This window comes from Canis lupus, chromosome 3 (genome assembly GCF_003254725.2).
Source record: "Canis lupus dingo isolate Sandy chromosome 3, ASM325472v2, whole genome shotgun sequence".
In the NCBI taxonomy this organism is placed as follows: domain Eukaryota; kingdom Metazoa; phylum Chordata; class Mammalia; order Carnivora; family Canidae; genus Canis; species Canis lupus.
In genome coordinates, this window is record NC_064245.1 from 41,057,830 (window position 1) to 41,083,263 (window position 25,434).

Sequence of the window (25,434 nt, forward strand, 5' to 3'; positions counted from 1 at the left end):
AGATACTGGCATGAAATTTTTCTTTTTTGGTAGTATCTTTACTTGGTTTTGGTATCAGGGTAATGCTGGCTTCACAGCATGGAATCCTTCCTTCCTCTTTTACTTTTTGAAACACTATGGAAACAAAAAGTATTAACTCTTCGTTAAATGTTTGGTAGAACTCACCTGTGAAGCCATCTGGTCTTATATTTTTGTTTGTTGGGAGTTTTTGATTACTGATTTAATTTCATTGCTAATAATCAGTCTGTTCAATTTTTTTTTAAATTTCTTCCTGTTCCAGCTTGGGTAGGTTATATGTTTCCAGATATATAGAAATATAACCATTTATTCTAGGTTGTCCCAATTTGTTGGCGTATCATTTTTCATAAATATGAGAATATTTTGTATTGTATTTTTGAGGTGTCAGTTGTTATTTCTCCTTCATTTCTGATTTCATTTATCTGAGTTTTCTTTCTTTCTTTCTTTCTTTCTTTCTTTCTTTCTTTCTTTCTTTCTTTCTTTTTTTTTTTTGATGAGTCTAGCTAAAGGTTTATCAATTTTGTATCTTTTCAAAGAACTAGTTTCTGGTTTCATTAATCTTTTCCAATTTTAGTCTCCATTTCATTTCTTTCTGCTCTATATTATTTCCTTTCTTCTACTGGCTTTGGGCTTTGTTCTTTTTAAGCTCCTTTAGGGATAAGGTTAGGTTATTTGACATTCTTCTTGTTTCTTCAGATAGTTCTGTATTGCTATAAACTTCACTCTTAGAACAGCTTTTGCTGTATCCCAAAGATTTTGGACCACTGTGATTCCATTTTCATTATCTCCATATATTTTTTTCATTTACTCTTTGATTTCTTGGTTGACCCATTCATTGTTTAGTAGCATCTTAGCCTCCATGTTATTTGTGTGACAAACTGAAAATCAACAACTCTTCTTAGATCCCTCACAGAATTGAGGTCAAAGAGCAATTTCTGCTCCCCAATTTGGATACAGACAAGCAGATACAAAAAATCATAAATTAGCAGAAACCTTCACAAAAAGTACAGCAGGGTAGGAAAACCTGAACTGTAATTGAGGAATTCCTCGAAGCTCAGAATAGACAATATAAAAGTTAAACACTCCACCGGGGGGTTAGGGGGGCAGGTGCCCAGGCTTAAAGCTGCATGCATACACTTTTGAGTTTTATGCCCATCAGGTTCTCACAGTAAAGATCAGAGAAAAATCCCCTTGTGCTTCTAGCAGGGCAAGTGGAAAAAGTAGCCATTCTGAAATATGTCAGAACATCCTGTTCTTCATAAGGCCTGCCTTTAAGACAAACTATTTTACCAGAGCCTAACTTAGAGGTATTTTTTTTATTTTTATTTTTTAATTTATTTATGATAGTCACACAGAGAGAGAGAGAGAGAGAGAGAGGCAGGAACACAGGCAGAGGGAGAAGCAGGCTCCATGCACCGGGAGCCCGACGTGGGATTCGATCCCGGGTCTCCAGGATCGCGCCCTGGGCCAAAGGCAGGCGCCAAACCGCTGCGCCACCCAGGGTTCCCTAACTTAGAGGTATTAAAAGAGCCCAACTGACCTGGGGAGAAAGAAATATCCAACACCAGTTCCCTCCAGCCTTTAACATGGGCAAAGGGAAATATTCAACTTTAAACACCTCTATCCATTTTGTCCCACCTACAGATGGGGGGGCAGGGACTGAGAAACACATAAAGTTCACAGTGCAAAGGCACAGGTTCACTAAAAGACCGAGAAACTAATCACAGGACTACAAAACACTTTCCCTCTCCCCATACCTTACTACTTCATTATCAAAGACCTTTTTTTGGCCTTTTTTATCCAGTACATCATGTCTTGCTTCAACAAAAAATTACAAGGTATACTTCATGGCAAAAAAATACAGTCTGAAGAGGCAAGGGAAGCATCAGAAGCACTCAGATATAGCAAAAATGCTGAAATTATCAGACCACCAATACAAAATAACTCTGATTAACATGCTAAGGGGGTCTAATGGAAAAAGCCGACAACATGCAAGAACGTGGATAATGTAATTAGAAAGATGGAAATTCTAAAATTTTTTTTTAAATGTTGATGACAAGAAAGGGAGACAGAACATAAAGACTCCTAACTCTGGGAAACGAACTAGGGGTGATGGAAGGGGAGGAGGGCGGGGGGTGGGGGTGAATGGGTGATGGGCACTGAGGGGGGGCACTTGATGGGATGAGCACTGGGTGTTAGTCTGTATGTTGGTAAATTGAACACCAATAAAAAGTAAATTTATTATTAAAAAAATAAAATAAAATAAATGTTGATGACAAAAAAAAAATAGAAATGAAGGAAGTTTTTAATGCACTCATTAGCAGGCTGGAAACTGATATGGAACTCTAAGCTTGAGGACAAGTCTATAGAAACTTCCAAAACTGAAAATCAAAGAGACCAGAGACTAAAAAAAAATAGAACAGGATATCCAAGAACTGTGGGACAACTAAAAAAGTATAATATACATAATAACATGGATACCAGAAGGAAATAAAATGAAAGTTAAGAAACACATGGAGCAATAGCATCTGAGAATTTCCCTCAAATTAATGTCAGACAGTAAACCACAGATCCAAGAAAAAACGCAACAACCTCTGACCAAAAAACCCCCACAACAAACAAAAAACCTAGAAAAAAAAACAAAAAAACTATATCTAAGTATATTATATATAAGCTAATAGAAAGTAAAAAATAAAAAATCTTGAAAGTTAGAGGAAAAAACACCTTATATACAGAAGCACAAATAAAAGAATTATATCCAATCTCTCCTCAGAAGCAATATAAGGAATAATATAGTAGAGTGATATATATAGTAGTAAGAGGAGAAAACCCACCAATCCAAAATTCTGTATCTTGAGAAATTATACTTTAAAAATACTTTCTCAGACAAACAAAATTGAGGGAATTCATGGTATGTAGATGTGACTTGTAAGAAATGTTAAAAGAAATTCTTCAAAAAGAAGGAAATTCTAATAGATCAGAAACTCAAATCTACATAAAGAGAATGAATAAGGGAAGATAAATTAAAATCTTCTATTTTTTAAATTCTTACCTAATAGATGACAGTTCATTCAAAATAGTATTAGCAACAAAATATTAGATGATTATAGTAGAATTACAGCAATGACAAAAGGAATGGAAGAGAGGAATTATGAAGACTTGTTATTATAAGGTAGTTTTACTACCTGTGAAGCTATAACTGCAGTGTTATTTGAAAGATTTGGATTCATTGCAAATTTATATTGCAAACTCTAGGGTAATCACTAAAAAAATAAAATACAAAGAGAAGTATAACTGACTTGCTAAGAAAGGAAAGAAAATAGAACCACATAAAATATTCAACTGAAACCACAGAACACAGAAAAAGACTAAACAAAAATAGGAACAAAGAACTAGGGCAACTAAGAGAACACAAATATGGTAGCTATTACTCTATCACCAATCACTTTAAAAGTCAACAGTCTAAATACCCCAATTAAAAAACTGATTGTTAATGTATCAAAAACAATACTCAATTATATGCTGTTTACAAAAAAAAAAAACCTCACTTCTGGGACAGCTGAGTGGCTCAGTGGCTGAGCGTGTCTTCTGCTCCGGGCATGATCCTGGGGTCCTGGGATTGATCCACATCAGGATCCCCGCAGAGAGCCTGCTTCTCCCTCTGCCCATGTCTCTGCCTCTGTGTGTCTCTCATGAATAAATAAATAAAATCTTAAAAAAAACAAACAAACCCACTTTCAATAAAAGACACATAGAACAATAAAAGTAAAGGAGAGAAAAATAATACTTTGCTAGCATCAATCAAAACTAACACAGCTACATTAATTTCCAGCAGGGCAGACCTCAGAGCAAGGAAAATTATCACAAAGAGGGGCATTACACAATGATAAAGGAGTCAATTCTCCAGAAGACGTAACAATCCTTAAAGCATATGAACCTAACAACAAAGCATAATATGTGAGGCAAACTGACAAAACTTCAAGGAAATATAGAGAAATTTACTATTATAGGAAGAAACTTCAACATAAGACATGTAGATATTAAATGTGTTTGATGTTACCAAAGAGAAGAAAACAGACATTTTACCTAAATTTAGTGAGAAGTATTAAATTAAACTACATTTTGTTTACTACATTTCTATCAGAAATGCTGAATATCAGTTCCAACAGGAAGAAAAGCAGTAAGGGCATAACTAAACTCAACAGAATCATTAAGCAACTGAATATAATTGACAGTCACTTCATCCAAAAACAGAAGAATACTCATTACTGTCAAGCTCACATGGGAATATTCGCTAAGATAGACCACATTCTGGACTATAAAACACCTTGACAAAGTTGTAAGACTAGAAATCACATAACACAGGTTCTCAGATGATGATAAATGAAATAAATCAGTAACAGAAAGCTGACTGGAAAATCCCCAAATCCTTAAACAGCATACTTCTAAATAACACCTGCATCAAAGAAGAGATCTCAAGAGAAATTAAAAACTATTTTGAACTAAATGAAAATAAAAATACAACTCAAGTTTTGAGATGCAGTGAAAACAATGCTTAGAGGAAAATTAGTATTAGGTGCATAAACTGTGAAAGAAAGATCTAAAATCAATAATCTAAGCTACTACCTTAAGAAATTAGAAGAACAAATTAAATCCAAAGAAAGCAGACAAAATAGTAAGAATTAGAGCAGAAATCAATTAAATAGAAAATAAGAAATCAATTGGGGAAAACCCACAAGACCAAATACTGACTCTGGGGGAAAAAATAAATAAATTGATAAACCTCTAGCCAGGTTAAATAAGGAAAAGAGAAAAGACACAAATTATTAATATTAAAAATGAAAGAAGTGATACAACAACTCAATCCCAACTACGGATCCCACTGACACTAAAAAAGATTAATAGAGGAATAATATGAATAACTCCATGCTTACAAATTTGATAAATTAAACAGATCAATTCCTTGAAAGACACAAACTGCCAAAAGTCACACAAGAAGAAATGGATACAAGCCTATTCAGACCCTCTATTATGGAATCAGTAGTGGACAACTTTTGAAAATAGCACCAAGCCCAGACGGATTCACTGGCGATTTCTATCAAACATTTAAGGAATTATACCAACACTTTACAATCTCTTCTGGAAGACAGAAGCAGAGGCAATACTTCCTAACTTATTCTGTAAGGCCAAGACAACCTTAAATATCAAAACCAGACAGACATTACAAAAAGATAAAACTACAGGCCAACACTTCTTATAAACATAGATGTAAAAATACTCAACAGTATTTAAGAGAATCCAACAATATATAAGAAATATGTATACCATCACCAAGTGGGATTATGCCCAAGTATGCATGGCTGTATCAACATTTAAAAACGATTCAATCTAAAAATGGGCAAAAAAGGGTGCCTGGGTGGTTCAGTTGGTTAAGCATCTGATCTTGATTTCAGCTCAGGCCATGATCTCAGGGTTGTGAGATCAAGCCCCATGTATGGCTCTGCACTGGGCATGGAGCCTGCTTAAGATTCGTTCTCTCCCTTTCCCCTCCGCCACCCCCTTCCCTCTCTAAAAATAAAAATAAAAATGGGAAAAAGATGTGAATAGATAGCTCAACGAAAAGGATTATACAGATGGTATAAAAGCATATGAAAAGACACTCAACATCACATGGCATTAAGGAATTGCAAATTTAACAATGAGATACTACAACATGCCTTAGTAAAATGGCAAAAATGAAAAACACCAAGAATACTAAATTCTGGCAAAAAATGTGGAAAAACACAAGAACACTCATTCATTGATGGTGGGAATACAAAACAGTACAGCCACTTTGGAAGACAGAATGTCAGTTTTTTATAAAACTCAATATACTCTTACCATATACCCAACAATCCCACTCTGGTATTTACCCAAATGAGTTGAAAATTTCTGCCTTCATGAAAACCTGCACATGGATATTGACAGTAACTTTATTCATAAATGCCAAAAGGTAGAAGCAACCAAGATTTCCTTAAGTAGGTGAATAAACAAACTGTATATCCAGACAATGGAATATTATTCAACTCTAATAAGAAATGAGCTATCAAGCCATGAAATGACAGCTGGGAACGTTATATGTATTATTACTAATAGAAGAAAACAATTTGAAAACACTAATTACTATATGAACTATATAAAATTCTGGAAAAGGCAAAACTGTGATCAATAAAGAGACAAGTGGTTTCAGAGGTTAGCAGGAAGGAGGATTCTTTAGGGCAGTGAAACTACATTATACATTCAAAACCCCAAGGACTGCATAACACTGAGAGTGAACCCTAAAGTAAACCATGGACCTTGGACAGTAATACGTCAATATAGCTTTGACAATTTTAAAAAATGTACAACACTCTGATGTGAGATGCTGGTAGTGGGGGAACTGCATTTTGTGGGAGCACAGAGTGTAAGTGAACTTTCTACTTTCTGCTTGATTTTGTGTGAATCTGAAACTGCTCTAAAAATAAAGTCTATTTATAAAATGGGTAAAAAAAAGAGAATAAAGTCCACAAGTATACCATTAAATAGTCTTTAGAATTGTGAAACAATGTTAATTGCAGTATTTTCTCTTTTTACCATCAGCTATGATATGTTTTCCCTTCCATGAACTTTGTCTAATCACTGATTTAAACTGAACATTAATCATTACAATAGCTACTGAAGAAGCTGAGGATCTCTAATACGATTCAAAATAATTGTTTCTGGGGATCCTTGGGTGGCTCAGCGGTTTAGCGCCTGCCTTTGGCCCAGGGCACGATCCTGGAGTCCCGGGATCGAGTCCCGCGTTGGGCTCCCGGCATGGAGCCTGCTTCTCCCTCCTCCTGTGTCTCTGCCTCTCTCTATCACAAATAGATAGATAGATAGATAGATAGATAGATAGATAGATAGATAGATAGATAGATAGATAAATAGATAAATAAACAAACAAAACTTTAAAAAAATAATAATTGTTTACAAAGTTTTTTCACATGCATAAAATTAAGTGACTGTACTATTATATTACAGATATAACCCATACGTGTAAAAGAGAAGCAACAATGAAAATGCATTTCGCTGTACAAATGAAAGATGTTCCTTATTTCTTAGTAAATTTCATTTCCTATGTAGTATAATAAAATTAAAATGTAGTATAATTTAATAGTTTTCATTCTATTTACACACAATGTCTATTTTCTTCCTTTGGTAACATCAAATGCATTTAATATCTACAGGTCTTAGCACTTAACTATTTATTATCATAATTTTATAGAGCTCTATCTCCTTAAATTCTTAAAACGTTGTAATGCCTTTGTATTTCTCAGTATAAAGAGTACAAAGTGCTAAATATCATATGACCATAGAAATATCCTATTTGCTAGTGAACTAAGTAAAAGTATGGTTGAGAGAAAAGTTTGTTTTTTTTTTTAATTTAAACTTTCGTTTGACTGGAAAAATTATTAGGCGAAAACAATCCAGCCTGCTTATGGTACTTATTTATATAAAAGTTGGCCACACATCCAAAATACTTTTTATGAAGTATTTTTGAATACTGGCCTATGTTTGGTATTTTCAAGTTCTCAATATGAAAAACAAATTACAAGTAAAAAAAATATGTACATCTATTGAAATGTTTGTTTTTACAAATAGATTTTGGAAGCAAACAAAAAGGAAACGGAATTCAAGGGGGTGAAAACAGGAGGAAGAATGAAAAGATATTGATTACAGTTTAAGGTAAAACCATTCTGCCCAGAATATTAGATTGTAACAAAGTAACAAGATACAAAGGAAGAAAATAAGCCTTTGGAGTCTACATTTTGCCTCTACCTTAGCATTTACAATTAGAAATTTTTGGTTGTCATACAGATATTTTCCTTCTAGACATCAGTTTTCTAAGATATCCAAAAGTGAGTATCAGTCAGAGTCTAATTAGTATACACTATTAGTAATGTTGCAATACAGCTACATTTCAGCTCATAAATTTCATGTGAAGCAGATAACTTACAATTAGGCTAGAGAAGACTGACTACATTAATTACAATTCAATATTCAATTTACTATCTCAAGACAAATACTATATTAAAGCTGAAGATTTCAAAACATTAAAATGACATAAATTTATTTTTAACCTCAACAGAAATCATATTTATTTTCAATTCAAAATGGAAGAATGAAGCCATGTTTACTCCTTTTTAAAGTCACTAAAACATGAATGAACCAATGACCATGGGTTTTCTTCAAGGGAAAAAAAAGGCCTCTAAAACATAAGTTTTCCTCTGCCAAATTTGGGTTTCATCTGGAGAAATTTAAATACAAATGAGATTCTTCACAAAAGTGGCAATGTCACAGCCTGTAAAGGTTTAGAAAAAGATCCTTTGATTAGTGCTGTAAGATTCAAAAGTGTGGGAAGGCCATGAAAGAAGTGAGGAAGAAAAACTTGTAGCAATCCTGTTTTAAATGCAGAATAGGAAGGGATATAAAACAAAACAAAACATAAAAGGGAATTTTAAAGAAAAGCTTCTTAAGGCACTTAGGTCACTCAGTGAGTTTAAGTGTCTGACTTCAGCTCAGGTCATGATCTCAGGGTCCTGGGATTGAGCCCATGTAGCGTGAGGCTCCACATTCAGTGGGGAGTCGGCTTATCCCTCTGCCCCTCCCACTGGCTCACACTCTTGAGCACTCTCTCTCTCTAAACAAAATCTTTTTAAAAAGCCGCTTTTGTTAACTTGTACCTAACATCACTGCCAAAGATACAACATAATGACCTAAAAAATGAGCTAGTATCACTCAGAAAAGAACCAGGAAAAAGAGAAATCATAACAAGGATTAAAGCCACAATAAGGAAATTCAAAGAATAAAAATTAAAATGAATGAAGATGTTGGGTATGGTCAATAGACACCAAGTATACTAAAAAAGCACAGAACAATTGGAAATAAAAAAAATATTTGTTTAAACATAAAACAATGTCAGAGAAATTTCTGCCTGTGCTCTTTTTTGGAATTTTTATGGTTTCAGGTCTTATATGTAGGTCCTTAATCCATTTTGAGTTTATTTTTGTGTATACTCTAAGGAAGTCCAGTTTCATTTTTTTACATGTAGCTTTTCTGACACTGGTCATAGCAATATCCCTTCAGATATGCCTTCTGAGGCAAAAGATACAAAAATTTTTAAAAAAACATAACTAAACAATTGTGATTACATCAAAATAAAAAGCTTCTGCAGAGCAAAGGAAACAGCTGACAAAACTAAAAGACAACCTACTAAATGGGAGAAGATATTTGCAAACGACATATCTAATAAGGGGTTAGTATCCTAAGTATATAAAGAACTTATGCCACTCAACATTCAAAAAACAAATAATCGAATTAAAAAATAGGCAGAAGATATGAACAGCCATTTTCTCTAAAGAACACATTTGGATGGCCAACAGACACATGAAAAGATGCTCAACATCACTCATCATGGAAATGCAAATCAAAACTGCAATAAGATAATCACCCACCTGTCAGAATGTTTAAAATAAAAAATGCAAGAAACAGTAAGCATTGGTGAAGATGTGGAAAAAAGGAACCCTTTGTGCATGCATTCTTGGTGGGAATGCAAACTGGTACAGCCACTGTGGAAGACAGTATGGAGGTTCCTCAAAAAACAAAATAGAACTACCCTATGATCCAGTAATCACACTACTGGGTATTTACCCAAAGAATACAAAACACTAATTTGAACGGATATATGCACCCCTATGTTTACTGCAGCATTATTCACAGATTATGAGGGCAGCCCAAGTGTCTGTGAATTGAAGAATGGATAAAGAAGATGTGGTATATATAAATAACGGAATATTATTCGGCCATAAAAAAAGAATGGAATCTTGCCATTTGCAACAACATGGATGGATCTAGAGAGTACACTGCTAAACAAAATAAGCCAGTCAGGCAAAGACAAATACCATATGATTTCACTCACAAGTGGAATTTAAGAAACAAAACAAATGAATAAAGAAAAAAATGAAAGACAAATCAAAAACAGACTAAGTTAGAGAACACAGACGGTTACCAGAGAGGAGGTAGGGTAGAGGGTTGGGTAAAATAGGTGAAGAGAAATTAATAGTACACTTATCTTGATGAGTACTGAGTAATATATGGGACTCTGAACCACTGGATAGTACATCTGAAACGAACATAACATGTTAACTGCAATGGAATTAAAATTAAAAAAAGAGAAAGTATAGCCATACCAAATTTAAAAATTAAAAAAAAAAAATAAAACAATATTAAGCCACAAACTTTCCAAACACATGCAAAAATGATAAGAAATCAAATGCAATGGCATATTCTGGTTCAGTTATTGAATGTCAAGTCACTTGTTAGGAAAAGAGAAAAATATACTCAGTATGAGGCTGGCAAACTTAAAGCCAGAATGCCTTGAAAAAAATCTCTGCAATGTTCTAGGGAAAAGGAATGGGGTCCTAGAATGTTATACCAAGCCAAGTCATACTTCAAGTATAAAGTAATGAACATTTTCAAACATAAAAATACTAAGGAAATATAGCACCCACAAGCCCTTCTTGGAAGAAAAACAAAATAAAACACTTGCTGAAAAAAATCTAGTCATCTAAGTAAAATATAAATTGAAAAACACTGGGACTTTTTTCAGTCTTGTTTAATGCTGCATTCTCAGCTTCTAAAATGCCACATGGCACTGAGTGGTGCTAAAATATTCTCTGAATTAATTCATAAACCAGAAAACAGATTAAAACAACAAAAGAATACAAAAGCCACAGTAAAGAACCACTGATAATCAATGAATCCTTTCAATTTAGAACTATGATTAAGTAATTGTGGAAATTAGGATTAAAGGACAGAATACAACTACCAATTTTAATAATATTAAAAAATAGCAAATTGGGATTTCTAACAAGATGTTGACAAAGGATCTACCTCCCTCAAAATTAAACCAGTTGTGGGGCACCTGAGTGGCTCAGTTGGTTAAGCATCTGCCTTCGGCTCAGGTTGTGATCTCAGGGTCCTGGGATCGAGGCCCACCTGAGGCCCTCCCTCAGCAGGGAGCCTACTTCTTCCTTTCCCTTTGCCTCTCCCTCTGCTCGTGCCTGCTCTCTCTCTCTCTCTCTCAAATAAATAAAATCTTAAAAATTAACCCAGTGGAACTAAAAGTATTATGGGTCCTAAGGAATAGTGGAGAAAAGTGTGAGAAACTCCACATTATGCTGGAATATGGACTTGTATACAACAGGACTGTTGTATGTGGAGGCCTGTAGCCTGAAAAAGAAACCACTAGCAGGGCCATGAGAAGATAAATTTTAAAAAGAGCATTTTCAGGAGTGCCTCGTTTGGTTAAGCATCCGACTCTAGATCTCAACTCAGGTCTCAACTTCAGGGTCATGAAATCAAGCCCTACATTGGGCTCCATACTATGCATGGAAGCCAACTTTAAAAATAAACACAACAAAAGAAAAAGAGCAGTATCAGTTCAGTTTATGCCTCTCATCTTCTACCAGCCACCTCATAACAGGGATTGACAGCAATGCTGGTACAAACAAATGTCCTCCAAAATAACATCAGAGCATCACAGAAGCACTAGTTGGGAAGGGAGTCAAAAAAAACATGGATAGGGAAATGAGAACCAACGTGAAGATGAATTGGACTTACAGAGCAGAACACACCTTTTGTATTTTCCCCCTGGTGGCTTTACTTTAGTGCTGTAAAAATCTAACTATATATGTAAAACTTGGGTGTGAAAATGTCCAACAGGAAACATGATTTTTTTCCTTTTTTCCATTATTTTATTTTATTTCCTATTTTCCATTATTCCATTATGGACCTGTGTGAATTTCTCTTTGGGAGACATGAATAGGATTTTATGGGAATATTTTGCTGTTGTTCTTTCTCAACATTCATTTTTTAAAAAATATTTTACCTCTGGCATTGGCTTCCCAACCATTCTTAATCAAAACCTCCAAGGTTGGGGCACCCAGGTGGCTCAGTCAGTTGAACATCTATCTGACTCTTGGTTTCAGCTCAGGTCCTAATCTCATGGTTTGTGAGATTGAGCCCCACATCCAGCTCCTCACTCAGAGGGGAGTCTGCTTCAAAGATTCTCTCCCTCTGCCCCTCTCCCAACTCATGCCCCCACCCCAAACTAAATAAATCCTAAAAAAAAAAAAAAAAAAAAAAAAAAAATTAAAAGCCTTAAAAAAAAATCTTAAAAAAAAAAAAGAGGTTGGTAGATATCCATTAGAGAAAGTATCTTCTTCCAACATTCTTTTCCTTGGGGGATTCTATGTAAAGCTGCAATCTGAGGAGTTAAGGATATAAGGAATGATATGATTGTGACATTTTTGATGCTTGTGGCCCTCAAGTTGAAATGAATAAGATGGTATAAAATAGTCCAAATATACAAACAATAACAAAGAATAAAATCCAAGTAAACTGTCAAGAGTTATCAGACTAGACTTTAAAAATTAAAATCCAGCCATATGCTATTTATAAAACATACTTAAATATAAGAACATAGTAAGGTTGAAAGTAAATGCAGAGAGCTAGACCTACTGAGAAAACACTAGATGAGAGAAAGGTATGGCTAAGTTAATGTAAAATAAAGTAGACTTAAAATAAGCATGTCTCACTGAAAATAGAGAAGATTGGGACGCCTGGGTGGTTCAGTGGTTGAGCATCTGCCTTCAGCTCAGGGCGTGATCCCGGAGTCCCAGGATCGAGTCCCACATTAGGCTCTTTGCAAAAGGGAGACTGCATCTCCCTCTGCCTATGTCTGCCTCTCCCTGTGTGTCTCTCATGAATAAATTAAGTTTAAAATAAAAAAGAATAGAGAAGATCGATATTGAAAAATTCACAAAAAAGGTAAAATAATTCAAAATATGTATGAGCCTAATTGAGATGTAGTCCCAAAATATATAAAACATTATGTATTGAACTAATAAAATGTAGAAAGAAATGGACAAATCTTCTAGGTAAGATGAAGTAACTGGTAGAAGACCAAACAACCCACTGAGATCAACCAGAAAACAGAACAAAATACAACAACTGGAAAGCTGCTGAAGAAAGAATTTAAGTTGTCAAGATTCTAGAGGGGTGAGAACCTGACAGATGTGAAATGGTGCTCTGCAGCTGCTTTTCCCCGGCAGCCCTTTACAGATTCTGGATACAGGAAGATTAAGGATCTAACCTCTGTTTGGACAGTGGGTTGCTACTGATAGAGAGCTTTCACCCTAGAAGTTGAAAACAGAAAATCCAGGGGTCAATAAACTAGTGAGAAGGGAGGAGTTGCAACAGAGGTGGTCATTCTGAGACTGAATGAGGTAGGAAGTTAAAAGAAAAGCAAAAGCCTCAGAAAAGCAAAGTAGAGTTTTCTGTAATCTTCCTGAGAAAACAAGAAATTTAAGAAATACTCCATGGACTGGGCCCCAAGAACAGACTGGGATCAATGCCAAAATCTTTGAAAGGCTACTCCTAAAAGTAGCCTCCTTGAAGGGCAACCAAAACCTTCATCAAAACTACAACCTAGCCTCAACTCAGGTCAATCCCTAGCTGGCCTAAGATATTCAGTAGGAATGGTAATTTCAATGGTAAGAGAAAGGAGTAAACCATTTCTGCAGGAAAGTACCATAATATGGAACATCTATGGTAACTTTCATATACAATATCTGATGGCTCATAAAAAACCACAAGACATGTCAAAAGAAATGACCATATAATTGAAAATGAAGAGAAAAAAGGGATCAGATATGAACCTACAGGTAATTAAACATAGGGGTTAGCAGACAAAAACTCCATGATTACTACTTTCAAAAAAATAGTGGAAAGTATGGAGAAAATATGTGGAAAAAAAGGGCAATTTCACCAGAGAAGTGAAATCTATAAAAAGAAATTCTATAGTTGAAAATATACCAGAAATTAGTAAATTACTAGGTATTTTAAAAGCTAATTTTTAAAAACCAGAAATAAGTTTACTAGAACACAGAAAACATTACTAGAAAACAGATCACCCACCATAAAACATTCAAATGGGAGAACAGAGAAAAAAAAATTAAAGAAGAAAACAGCGTAAGAAATATATGAGACGTACTCAAAAGGACTAAGTTACATGTAATTGGAATCCCAGAGGAGAAATGAATGAGCATAAACAATCTCTGAAGACATCATAATAAAAAAATTTACTAATGAAAAACTAAAAAACTTAAAAATAACGGGGAGACAGTATATTATCTTCAAAAAAGGGCAAAGAAATACTGAAAGCTGGTCTCTCCAAAGATAAAAGTGACAGATGTTGGAAGAAAATGGTTTCAAAGTATTAAGAGACTATTAACTGTCAATCTAGAATTCTATAACTAGTGAAAACAGCTTTCAGGGCACCTGGGTGGCTCAGTTAGGCGTCTCACTTCAGCTCAGGTCATGATCCCAGGGTCCTGGGATCAGCCCTGCATGAGGCCTTCTGCTCAATGAGGAGTTGGCTTCTCCCTCTCCCTCTATCCCCCCACCACCCTACTCATGTTCACTGGCTCTTTCTCACTCAAATAAATAAAATCTTTTTAAAAAGAAAAGAAAACAGCTTTCCAGAGATGTCTGGGTGGCTGTCAGTTAAACATCTGACTTTGGCTCAGGTCATGATCTCAGGGTCCTGGGATGGTGCCGAGTCAGGTTCCATGCTTCAGGAGGGAGTCTGCTTCTTGCCTTTTCCCTCTATCCATCCCCTCACTCACGCATATGCTCTCTCTCCCAAATAAATAAGTAAAATATTAAAAAAAAAAAAAAAAAAGTTTTCAGAATGAAGATAATACAACTCCATAAAAAACAAAATTGGGCAAGGAATTGGAATAGACAGACATTTCTCTAAAGAAGAAAACAAATGTCTAACAAACATGAAAATATGTTCAGCACAGTCATCAGAGAGCTGCAAATCAAAACTGTAAGATACCAGTTCACACCCACCTGGATGACTATAATCAAAAAGGTAAACATAACAAGTGTTGGCAGGCAAGGGTGTGGGAAAACTGGAATATACTGCTGATGGAAAGCAAAATGACACAGACAACTTTGTCTGGTAGTTTCTCAAAATGTTAAACTTTAGACTTACCATATGACCCAGCAATTCCACACCTAGGTAAAAATCCAAGAAAAATGAAAATATATATTTACACAAAAACGTGTACATGAATGCACATAGCATTATTCATAACAGCCAGCAAGTGGAAACAACCAAATGTTCATCAATTGATGAATAAACAAAATGTAGTATATTCATTGACTATTCAGTCAAAATAAAGAATGAAGTACTAATATACTCTACAACATAAATGAACCATAAAAACACTATGTTATACAAAAAAAGACAATCACAAAAGATCCATAGTATATGATTTGACTTATATGAAATATCCTAAATAAGCAAACTTATAAAAATAGAATAGGTTATTAGTGAGTTCCTAAGGCTAGACATATATGGAGGAAGGGGAATGGAGAGTGACTGCTAATAACTATAAGGTTTCTTTTAGGGGTGATAAGGATCTTCTGGAAAGAGGTGCCTGGGTGGCTCAGTCAGTTAAGTATCTGGCTCTTGGTTTCTGCTCAGGTCATGACATGATCTTATGGGTCCTGGGACTGAGCCCTCTGCTTAGCGCAGAGTCTGCTTCAGATTCTTCCTCCCTCTCCTTCGCGCCCACTGCTCCTCCCCACTCACATGTATGCATGCTCTCTCAAACTTTTTAAAAAGTGTTCTAGAAGAAAATGGTGATGTTTGCACAACTCTGTGACTATACTAAAAAAAAAAAACACTAAAGTGTACATTTTCTTTTTAAATGGTGAATGTAAGAGATGTGAATTTTAATGTCAATACAGCAGTTTTTAAAAACAGTGATGAAATAAAAACATATTCAGATAAAGATCATCAAAGACTTGCACTAAAAGAAATAAGAAAGGGAGTTCTTTAGGAAGAAAGAAACTAATCCCAGATAGAAACATAAAGGGATGCCTGGGTGGGCTCAGCAGTTGAGCATCTACCTTCAGTTCAGGGTGTGATCCTAGGATCTGGGATCAAGTCCCACATTAGGCTCCTTACAGGGCACCTGCTTCTCCCTCTGCCTATGTCTCTGTTTCTCATAAATAAATAAATAAAATATTAAAAAAAAAAGAAACATAAAGGAAGAAAGTAGTGAAAAGTGAGGCAGATCAGTGTGTATTTATGTGTGTATATATGAATACTGACTGTATAAAACTGAGTTTTAATTAATTTATCACATTAAAATGCTTGGTAACAGGAACACAATAAGCAGGAAGTATAAACAGAACCAAGTATGCTATAAGGATCTAAAATCAGGGAAGAGGTAAAAGAAGTAATGTGTGTTATTACCAGCTATATTGAAATAAGTCAAGAATACATGCTTTAATTTCCAGGACAAGCCACTAAAAGAAAGGCAAAAAAACATGCGTTGAAGAAAATTACTAGAAAAGAATAAAAAATGTAAATAAAAAAGTTGGCCAATGAGGAAGAAAAAGGAACCTAAAAAAAAAAAAAAAATATATATATATATATATATATATACACGCGATTAAATTTAAGATACTGTTTTTCCCTAAAGATTTGAGAGAAAAAGAGCACAAGTGGGGGTGTGGCAGAAGCAGTGAGAATCCTTTAGCCAACTTCCCACTAAGAGGAAAGCCAACAACAATGTGGGGCTCAACCCCAGGACTCTAGGATCATGACCTGAGCTAAAATTAAGAGTGGCTACTTAACTGACACTGAGCCACCCTGGTGCCCCAAAATACTCTTCTTAAAAAGACTACGATTATATAATGGGATAGAGTTCAAATCTTAGAAGAAATTTGCCCTAAATATAAGGATAATGAAAAGCTGAAGAGGATACAAGATATAACAAGCAAATACTAAGCATAAGAAAGCTAATATAAGGTATACTAATATAAAACACCTTGAAGGCAAACAGTAGTAGCTGTAATAAAAAAAGATATTTCCTAATGCTGAAGATGTCCATCCATCCAGAAGATATGAACGAGCTTAAATTTATATTCAACTCATAACATAGCTCCAAAATGCATAAAGTAAAACCTGAAACTCAAAGAGAAATAGACATGTCCATAATCTTACAAAGACCTCAACACAGCCCAACAACATCTATCAGTAGTTGACAGGACAAGCAACCAAATAATCAGAAAGGTACAGTCCTTCTGTAGGCCTAAGAAACACAATTAAGATACCTAATATAGGGAACCCTGGGTGACACAGTAGTTTAGCGCCTGCCTTTGGCCCAGGGCGTGATCCTGGAGACCCGGGATCGAATCCCATATCGGGCTCCCGATGCATGGAGCCTGCTTCTCCCTCTGCCTATGTCTCTGCCTCTCTCTCTCTGTGACTATCATAAATAAATAAAAAATTAAAAAAAAAAGATACCTAATATAATTTTCTCTTCTGTGGCCCTGCTCCTCACATAAGCACACTACAGTAACCAAAAACAACAACATGGTCTTTCAAGGCCAAATAAAACACCTACCAAAACTGACCAAAAGCCTGGATCCTAAAACAAGCCTCAACATATTTCAAACAACCTCAATCATTTGGAGCACATTCTCTAAACATACCAGAATTAAGCTAAATATCAGTAACAAAAAGCTTAAAAATCTCTAATTTCTTAGAGATTTTACAATACATTTCCAAATAATTCATGCATTAAAAAAAGAAATCCAGTTTAAATTTGAAAATATTTTCAGCAGAATAACAACAAAGATGAAAAATCTTCATTATGACACTCTGTGAGACACAGCTCAATCACTGCTTACAGGGGAAAACATAGTCCTCTAGGATTTGTTAGGAAGGAGAGAAAGGCTGAAAAGTCAATGATTAATGTCAAAAAAAAAAAAAAAAAAACTGTCCAAGAGGAGGAGAAAAGACAGAAATAAATGACATTTAAAACAGCTGATGAGGGGATCCCTGGATGGCTCAGCAGTTTCGCGCCTGCCTTTGGCCCAGGGTATGATCCTGGAGTCCCCGGATTGAGTCCCACGTCGGGCTCCTTGCATGGAGCCTGCTTCTCCCTCTGCCTGTGTCTCTGCCTCTCTCTCTATGTCTATCATAAATAAACAAAAATAAATAGTTAAAAAATAAAATAAAACGGCTGATGATAAAAATATTTTAGCAAACTAAAAAGTTCATTCTTAGAAACTGACATACTCTCAGCAAGACTGATCAAGAAAAAAAGACACAAAGTAACAATATAAGGAACAGGAAGACAGAATATAAGAGTATGAGCAATAGGAAGAAAATAAGAACAGGGCAGCCCCGGTGGCTCAGGTGGCTCAGCAGTTTAGCGCTGCCTTCGGCCTGGAGTGTGATCCCAGAGACCCAGGATCGAGTCCCACATCGGGCTCCCTGCATGGAGCCTGCTTTTCCCTCTGCCCGTGTCTCTGCCTCTTCTCTCTCTCTCATGAATAAATAAATAAAGTCTTTTTTAAAAATTTAAAAAATTAAAAAAAAAATAGACAATTCCTTAAAAACCCAATTTACCCAATTGACAGAAAAAGTAGAAAAATATGAATCATTTTTCTCCATTAAATAAGTTAAATATTTATTTTTAAAAAACACTCACAGCACACTCTAAGTACAAATAGATTTACCAGTAAAGTTTTCCAAGTATTTAAAGAAGAAATATATTACTATTACACAAACTTCTGCAGAAAACAAGAAAGATCACTTCCCAACCAGCATAACTTGTGATAACCTAACAATGACATTACAAAAAAAATATCTGAGACTCATATGCACATACTTGTAAAAATCCAAAATGGAACATGAGCAAATCAAATCAAGTGATATATATAAAAAGGTTAACACATCACAAGGTGTATTTCAAGAATGGTGCTTTAACATTTGAAAATCAACCAATATAGGATACCACATTAAAGAAAAAAGGGAAGAAAAATACCCAGAATCATCTACATAAACTCAGAAAAAGCATTTGATGAAATTCAATACTGATTCAGTATAAGAAATAGTGGCATTAGAAATAGAAAACTTTTCTATTCTGATAAAGAGGATCCTCTTTTTTATTAAAAAAAAAAAAGCTCTCAGTAAATATCATAATTAATGATCAAATATCAAATGTTTCTTCAAAAAGTCAAGAATCAGACAAAGGATGCCTACTATCTCCATTTTCACTCAACATTATACTAGAGGTCCTAGCTAATGCAATAAAATGAGATAATGTAATAAAAAAAATCAAAGGATTTCAAAAAGAGTAAATCACTGTTTGCAGACAACATGACTATTTACACAGGAAATCCAAAAAATGCACATATAAACTATTAGAAATAAGTGAATTTTGAAAATGAATTATGCAAAACTGCTAGACACAAAATCAACATTAAAAACGTATACTATAATTTTATATACTCAACAACCATACAGAAAATAAAATCTGGGGAAAAAACATAATGACACACACAAAAAAATCCAATACCTAAAAATAAAGTAAGAAATGTGTAAGATCTGTACATTGAAAACCATCAAACATTATGGAAAGAATGAACAAAAACCAAATGCAAGATAACCATTACCATGGATTACAAAACTTAGTATTGTAAAGATTTCAGTTCTTCCTAAATCATTCCATACATTTAATGAAAAACAAAAAAAACAACCTAAATTCCAGTAAGGTTTTTTGTTCTCTTGGTGAATATTGATTTGACACTTGGTTTTATTTGGAAAGAAAAACAGCAAAAACAACCACTAAGTCATACACAACATCATGGTAGAAAATTTGTTACCAAATATTATAGTAACTAAAATAGTGCAGAACTAAGCAAAGATATAAAATAAGCAAAGGAGCAAAACAGAGTTCAGAAACAGCCCCACAGGGCTCCTGGGTGGCTCAGTGGTTGTCTGCCTTTGCCTCAGGGTCTTGAGATCAAGTTCTGACTCAGGCTCCCTACAGGGAGCCTGCTTCTCCCTCTGCCTATGTCTCTGCCTCTCTCTGTATCTCTCATGAATAAATAAATAAAAGCTTTAAAAAAGAAAAAAAGAACAGCCCCATGTGTGTAGAATTACATGATTCAGGCAAAGGCAACCCTTGTCTTGCAGTGGAGGAAAGATGGTTCTTAGAGCGTACTGGATGAGCCAAATATTTATCAGGAAAACAAATCTTGACCCCAGCACCTCAAATCATATACAAAAACAAATTCCAAATGAGTAACAGATCTAAAACATGAAAAGTAAAAAAAGCATAAAAATAATCATTATGGTAAATATTTCAACACACACAAACAGCGTTAGTCAAAGGAAAAAAAGAAGGTAAACTGGAAAACATTAACAAAAAAATTGAAAAAGTGAAAAGGCAAGCCATGATATGAGAGAAGTTACTTGTAATACACATAATGAACCAAAACATTTATAACATATTATATACAGAATAATAATTAATAAGAAAAAGACAGGCAGCCCACTAGGGAAAAAAACTGGAAAAGAAGTACACAGGTTAAGTCATAAAAGAAGATATCTATAAAAATATGAAAAAGGTGATCAACTTCACCAAACATCACAGAAACTTAAAATGTTACTTTTGCTCACCTACCAGAATAGCTAAAATGAAGGGGATAAAAACTACTATCTGAAGATTTAGAGCCACTGTAATTTCCACACAATGTTAGTATAGATTGTAAATTAGCACAATCACTAAAAGTGATTTTTTCTAAAAACTCTATTGCTATTAAAGGTATACTCTTTGACTTAGCAACTGTCTACCTTGGTATATACCTAAGTATTCCTGTGTCACATGTAAGAGTATTCAAAACAGCATTCTGTAACAAGTCTCAACATGGAAAACCCAAAAGTCTAGTTCCAATAGAAAAAAATAAGTACATACATTATGTTCTCTCCACACAATGAATTATACATCAATGAAAATGTACAAAATACATCTACATATATACCCACATGCAACAGCAATATTAATTTCATAAACATAATGTTGCCAAAGGAACATATGCTGTCCACATAAATTCAACAACAGGCATAATTAATCTATGTGTGAGAAGTTCAGTTAATGGCCTTCCTTCCCTAGGGCAGGGAGATAATAGACTGGGAGACAGGAGAGAGAGTTTCCAGGGTCGTGCACTGAAATATGCTGGCTACATGGTAATGTATTTTTTTGCCATAACTCACTCAGCCACACTTAGGATCTGTGCAGTTTTTTTTACGTTACACTTTAATACAAAATTTACTTTTTCAATAAAAATGTATTACACCAAGAAGGACAAACCCAAGATTTCACCAGAAACTCCCAAATGGAAGTGAAGTGAAAGCTTCCAAGTAGAAGTGAAGTGAGGTGAGGTGAGGCAGCTCTTAAAAGTGCATGATAGTGTCACTCCCAAGGTTTTCATTCACTGTTCTAATGACTTTTATCTTACCAGCTCAAAAAATCCAATCATCAAAAAACTATTTGCTCTTCCCTCCCTCAGTATCGCTCCCTAAAACTACCCCAATCAGAGGTTGGTCATTCTTCCATGAAGTTTCCCATCACCTAAGCTTACCTTCTACTTGCCATGTAGTTAAATCTCTTCTATAGGCTATATATTTTTAATGAGTTTCCAGTGCTTAACAGTCTCTCTCAGATATAGCAGGTATTCACATTTGGATTAATAAATGACATAAATTCTCTTCTGCAGAGAAACCTTTTATTCCCCCATTTTAATGCAAGAATAATGAAACTTTTAACTCAGAATCCACAAATTCAAAATGACAAATTATGTCCGTGCCTAACCAAACCTAAAAAATAAATTGTTCAACTACCTCTTCTGTATGTTTTCTGCATTCTTTGCCAAAATCATCTGAGAAGAAATTCAGACACCCTTGCCCCATTTGGCAGCTTGGCAAGAGACGACTTAGGTAAATTTAACATTATTAACAGGCTAATTCTAGTTGTTGAGTTACAGTGGCCAGGTCTTTTAGTAAGATAATTTCCTTAACTTAAAAGTTCCATCACACAGTCACTTACATATTCTAGCTCCTTTTTCTCTTTAAACATGTAGGGTCTTTTCCACTGGTAGATCCAGTGTATCTATGCTGAATTTAAACACAACTCTATGAAATAAGAGAATTCAGGGAATATCATGCACTTTGCTAGTTCTCTGCTTTTATGTTACTCCCTTAATAAACCCTATTTTACATTTATATTACATGTGTTCATGAAGCAAGTCCCCCATGCCTTCTCTACCTGTCACAATCCACAGATTTATGAAAGGACATTTACTTACAACCTTGTTTAGAGTCATTCCTTTGGAATGATGGTTATTTTATCAGACTCCCCTATTTTATCCACCTTCATAAAGAATCATACTGTGTGAGCCTGACACTCTAGTTAAACAATCTTCATGAGATGAAACAGAGTTCTCTTTAGTTAGGTCCACTGATAACTCTAATCACTTCCACTAACTTCTCTACCAACTACTCGGCTTAGTTTTTTTCTCCAATTCTATCCACATTACCAAGTGAATTACTACTCAGACTGAAGAATTAACTTTAGTACTGTTCTATTCCTGGTAAGCTTTCAGAAACCAGCTTTTCTGGAAATCTCTCCTGATAGGCAACCTTTCCAGAGACACCATCTCTCCTTCCTGCATATGTTGTGACTACCAGTTTATTTACAATATTCTACAAAACTGTTTTTCCTTCTTTCCTTTAAAGCAAGAGCTTGACAAACGTTTTCTTAAAGGCCCAGAGAGTAAAGATTTTAGGCTTATGGGCTGTACTTAATTATGCTGTTATAATGTGGAAGCCTCACAGACAATATGTAAACAAATGCATATGGCAGTGTTCTAAAAATAATTTATTTATAAAAACAGTCAGCCAGCCGATGGACTATAGTTTGCCAATCTCTGCTCTAAACTCTTACAACTTCTGGTCTTCATCTATCAGTGTTATAACTATCTTGAATTTGTAAGGGTTTACTGACATTGGTACTGAAAATTAAGTTCAATATATTTTATTAATTAAAACTGAGATCAATACATAAATACTCTAGGGATATATGTGATAATGAGTTATAAAAAAATTCTCATTATTTCTTAGTTAACCAGAAAATTTAAGTGACCCAAACACATTCACTGATAACTGTAGTTAACTTAGGTATTACCTAATTATGAAAATAAAGATGATAATTTACAATAATAATATGTTAAAAACTAACAAACAATCAAATGAACGGAAGACTAAGCTTATTATGATAAATCTACACAATGGACAGTAGTGGTGGGACCACCTTTTTCTTTCCGTGTTTTCTATAATTAACAAGTATAATTTCTATAACAAGAAAAAAAATTTCTTTAAAGCACACAAGCTAAAAGTGTTAAAATTTTATTTAGTTTGGAAATAAAAATATTTAGACTTGAAATTAAATTTAAGAAAAATCCAACCATCCTCTCCTATGCTCCTCTCTAAAAAAAATTTTCTTTTTACATCAATTATAAATAAGTTAAAATTTTCATTTACCTGTCGGTTCCTTTCATCCATTATGCGTGTGATTTGTATTTTCTTCCGCCCCATTTTCAGTCACCTTTCCTTCCTTATATTCCAAATATTTAATTCAAAATTATTTTTCTTCAATACCCTAATGCATCGTACACAGCTTCTATTATTTCAGCTTCTAGTCCAAGGGCTACAGCTGAAATTTTCTATAAGATCTAAAAGAAAACACAAATTAGAAAATTTAAGTTCTATAAGTTTGCAAATCATGAAAATGTTACACAAATTTCAAGACTGCTTCTATGCTGTATATAGGCACCCTTATTAGTTAAAATTCCTGGTTATATAAAATTGGTAATTAAGTTGAAGCTTTGTTAACTTTACCTCTTAAACATCTTTTGAATCTTTTTGTGCCACTATAACTGGTTGAAAGAGTACAATTATAACCTTTGAGTTTTTCCTCAATGAATATAATAATAGCAACAACAAGAGCCAACACTTACTGGCATTTTTCTATGTGCCAAGCACTTTTTTCTACATACCTAGTATGTCTTAACTCATTCAATTCAAAGTGCAATCTTTTTAGTTATAATTATCATTTCCATTTTATAAATAAGAATACTTAGGCAGAGAGATACTAAATAATATGTCCAAGATCACACACACAGTGAAGGGCAGAGCTTGGAATATGAACTCAGGGAGTGTGGCTCCAGAATTTCTCCTCTTTAACATTACAGAATATCCTTAAAAGCTTCTGATGGCCTCTATGTCAAAGGATGAACTGATAATCTGGTAGCCCCAATCTGTCTTTACAAACCATTCTTGCAAACTGCCCTAGTCGCCACCAAAATTACTATCTATGAATCCACAAAGGCACCATATGATTTCATAATAACATCCACTTAAATGAAATACCATTCCTTTTAGCCATTTAATAAAATCCTCCTAATCAATCAAGATTCATGTAAACCATATTATCTTACTTTGTGGATATGTGTATAATAAATTCCAAGTAATTTTCCTCTGAGATCCTTCAAAAACAGGATTATTTTATTCCATTTATCTCTGTAATTCAGTGACTGGCAATGATACAATTTGTCATGTTCTTAATGACAGCAGTGTTTTCAAACTCATATGGTAAAATATTTACAAGGAAGACAAATGCTAAAACATTCACAATCAAATCTCAGGACAATTTTATCAAAGTATTTTTAATGTTGTACATGTATAGTCATAAAACTTTAAAAGTACTATGCAAATCCCTGTTTGATTAAATCTGGCTTTTGCTCAAAAGCAATGAGTTTTCAATTCTTATCAGTACCATCATTACCATAAGGATGGCATTGCTTATATATCTTCCTTCATGTTTTCATTTCTTCATTCATATAAACATTAACTGAACATCTACTAACGACTGATAACCTTTTAATTGGTCACCTACTTGCAAAAAATGTACTTCCAAACACTGAAATAGGCACAGAGGGCAAAATAGTAAAAACAAAACGGCATGATTTCTGATCTCATAAAATTCACAGTTTAGTAGGGGCAAATAGACATTAATCAAACTATCATATAAGTGAGTCTGTATGAATTAAAATTAAGAAGTCATTTATCTGATCTAAATTTATTACTTAGGGAGGGTTGCCCTGGGAATGTGCCTCATATCCAAACCCAAGTATGAGGGTGTATATTCTAGACAGAGAGAATAGCAAGTCGGTGGAAGCAAGGAATCCTAGAGAAACTGAAGGATAGCTAGTCACTGGTGAGAACCAATCAAACGAGCAGCTGTGCTGTAGAATGTTTTTGTTTTCTCACAAGACTGCAATATAAACCAACAGAGGGGCGCCTGGGTGGCACAGTGGTTGAGCAACAGCCTTCGGCTCAGGGCATGACCCTGGGGTTCT

General features: G+C 34.5%; 1 protein-coding gene across 32 annotated transcripts in view; it reads right to left on the reverse strand.

Moving 5' to 3' along the window:
- Positions 1 to 25,434, reverse strand: part of MEF2A (myocyte enhancer factor 2A) — a 189,413-nt gene that overhangs the window by 96,104 nt on the left and 67,875 nt on the right. For all 32 annotated transcript variants that reach the window (XR_007409794.1, XR_007409793.1, XM_049108413.1 and 29 more), the window contains one exon: positions 23,558 to 23,748. Coding sequence is in view for 28 of the 32 variants with exons in the window: in XM_049108413.1 (XP_048964370.1) it covers positions 23,558 to 23,611 (54 nt within the window). In the remaining 4 variants the exon portion in view is untranslated. The remainder of the gene's footprint in view (positions 1 to 23,557; positions 23,749 to 25,434) is intronic.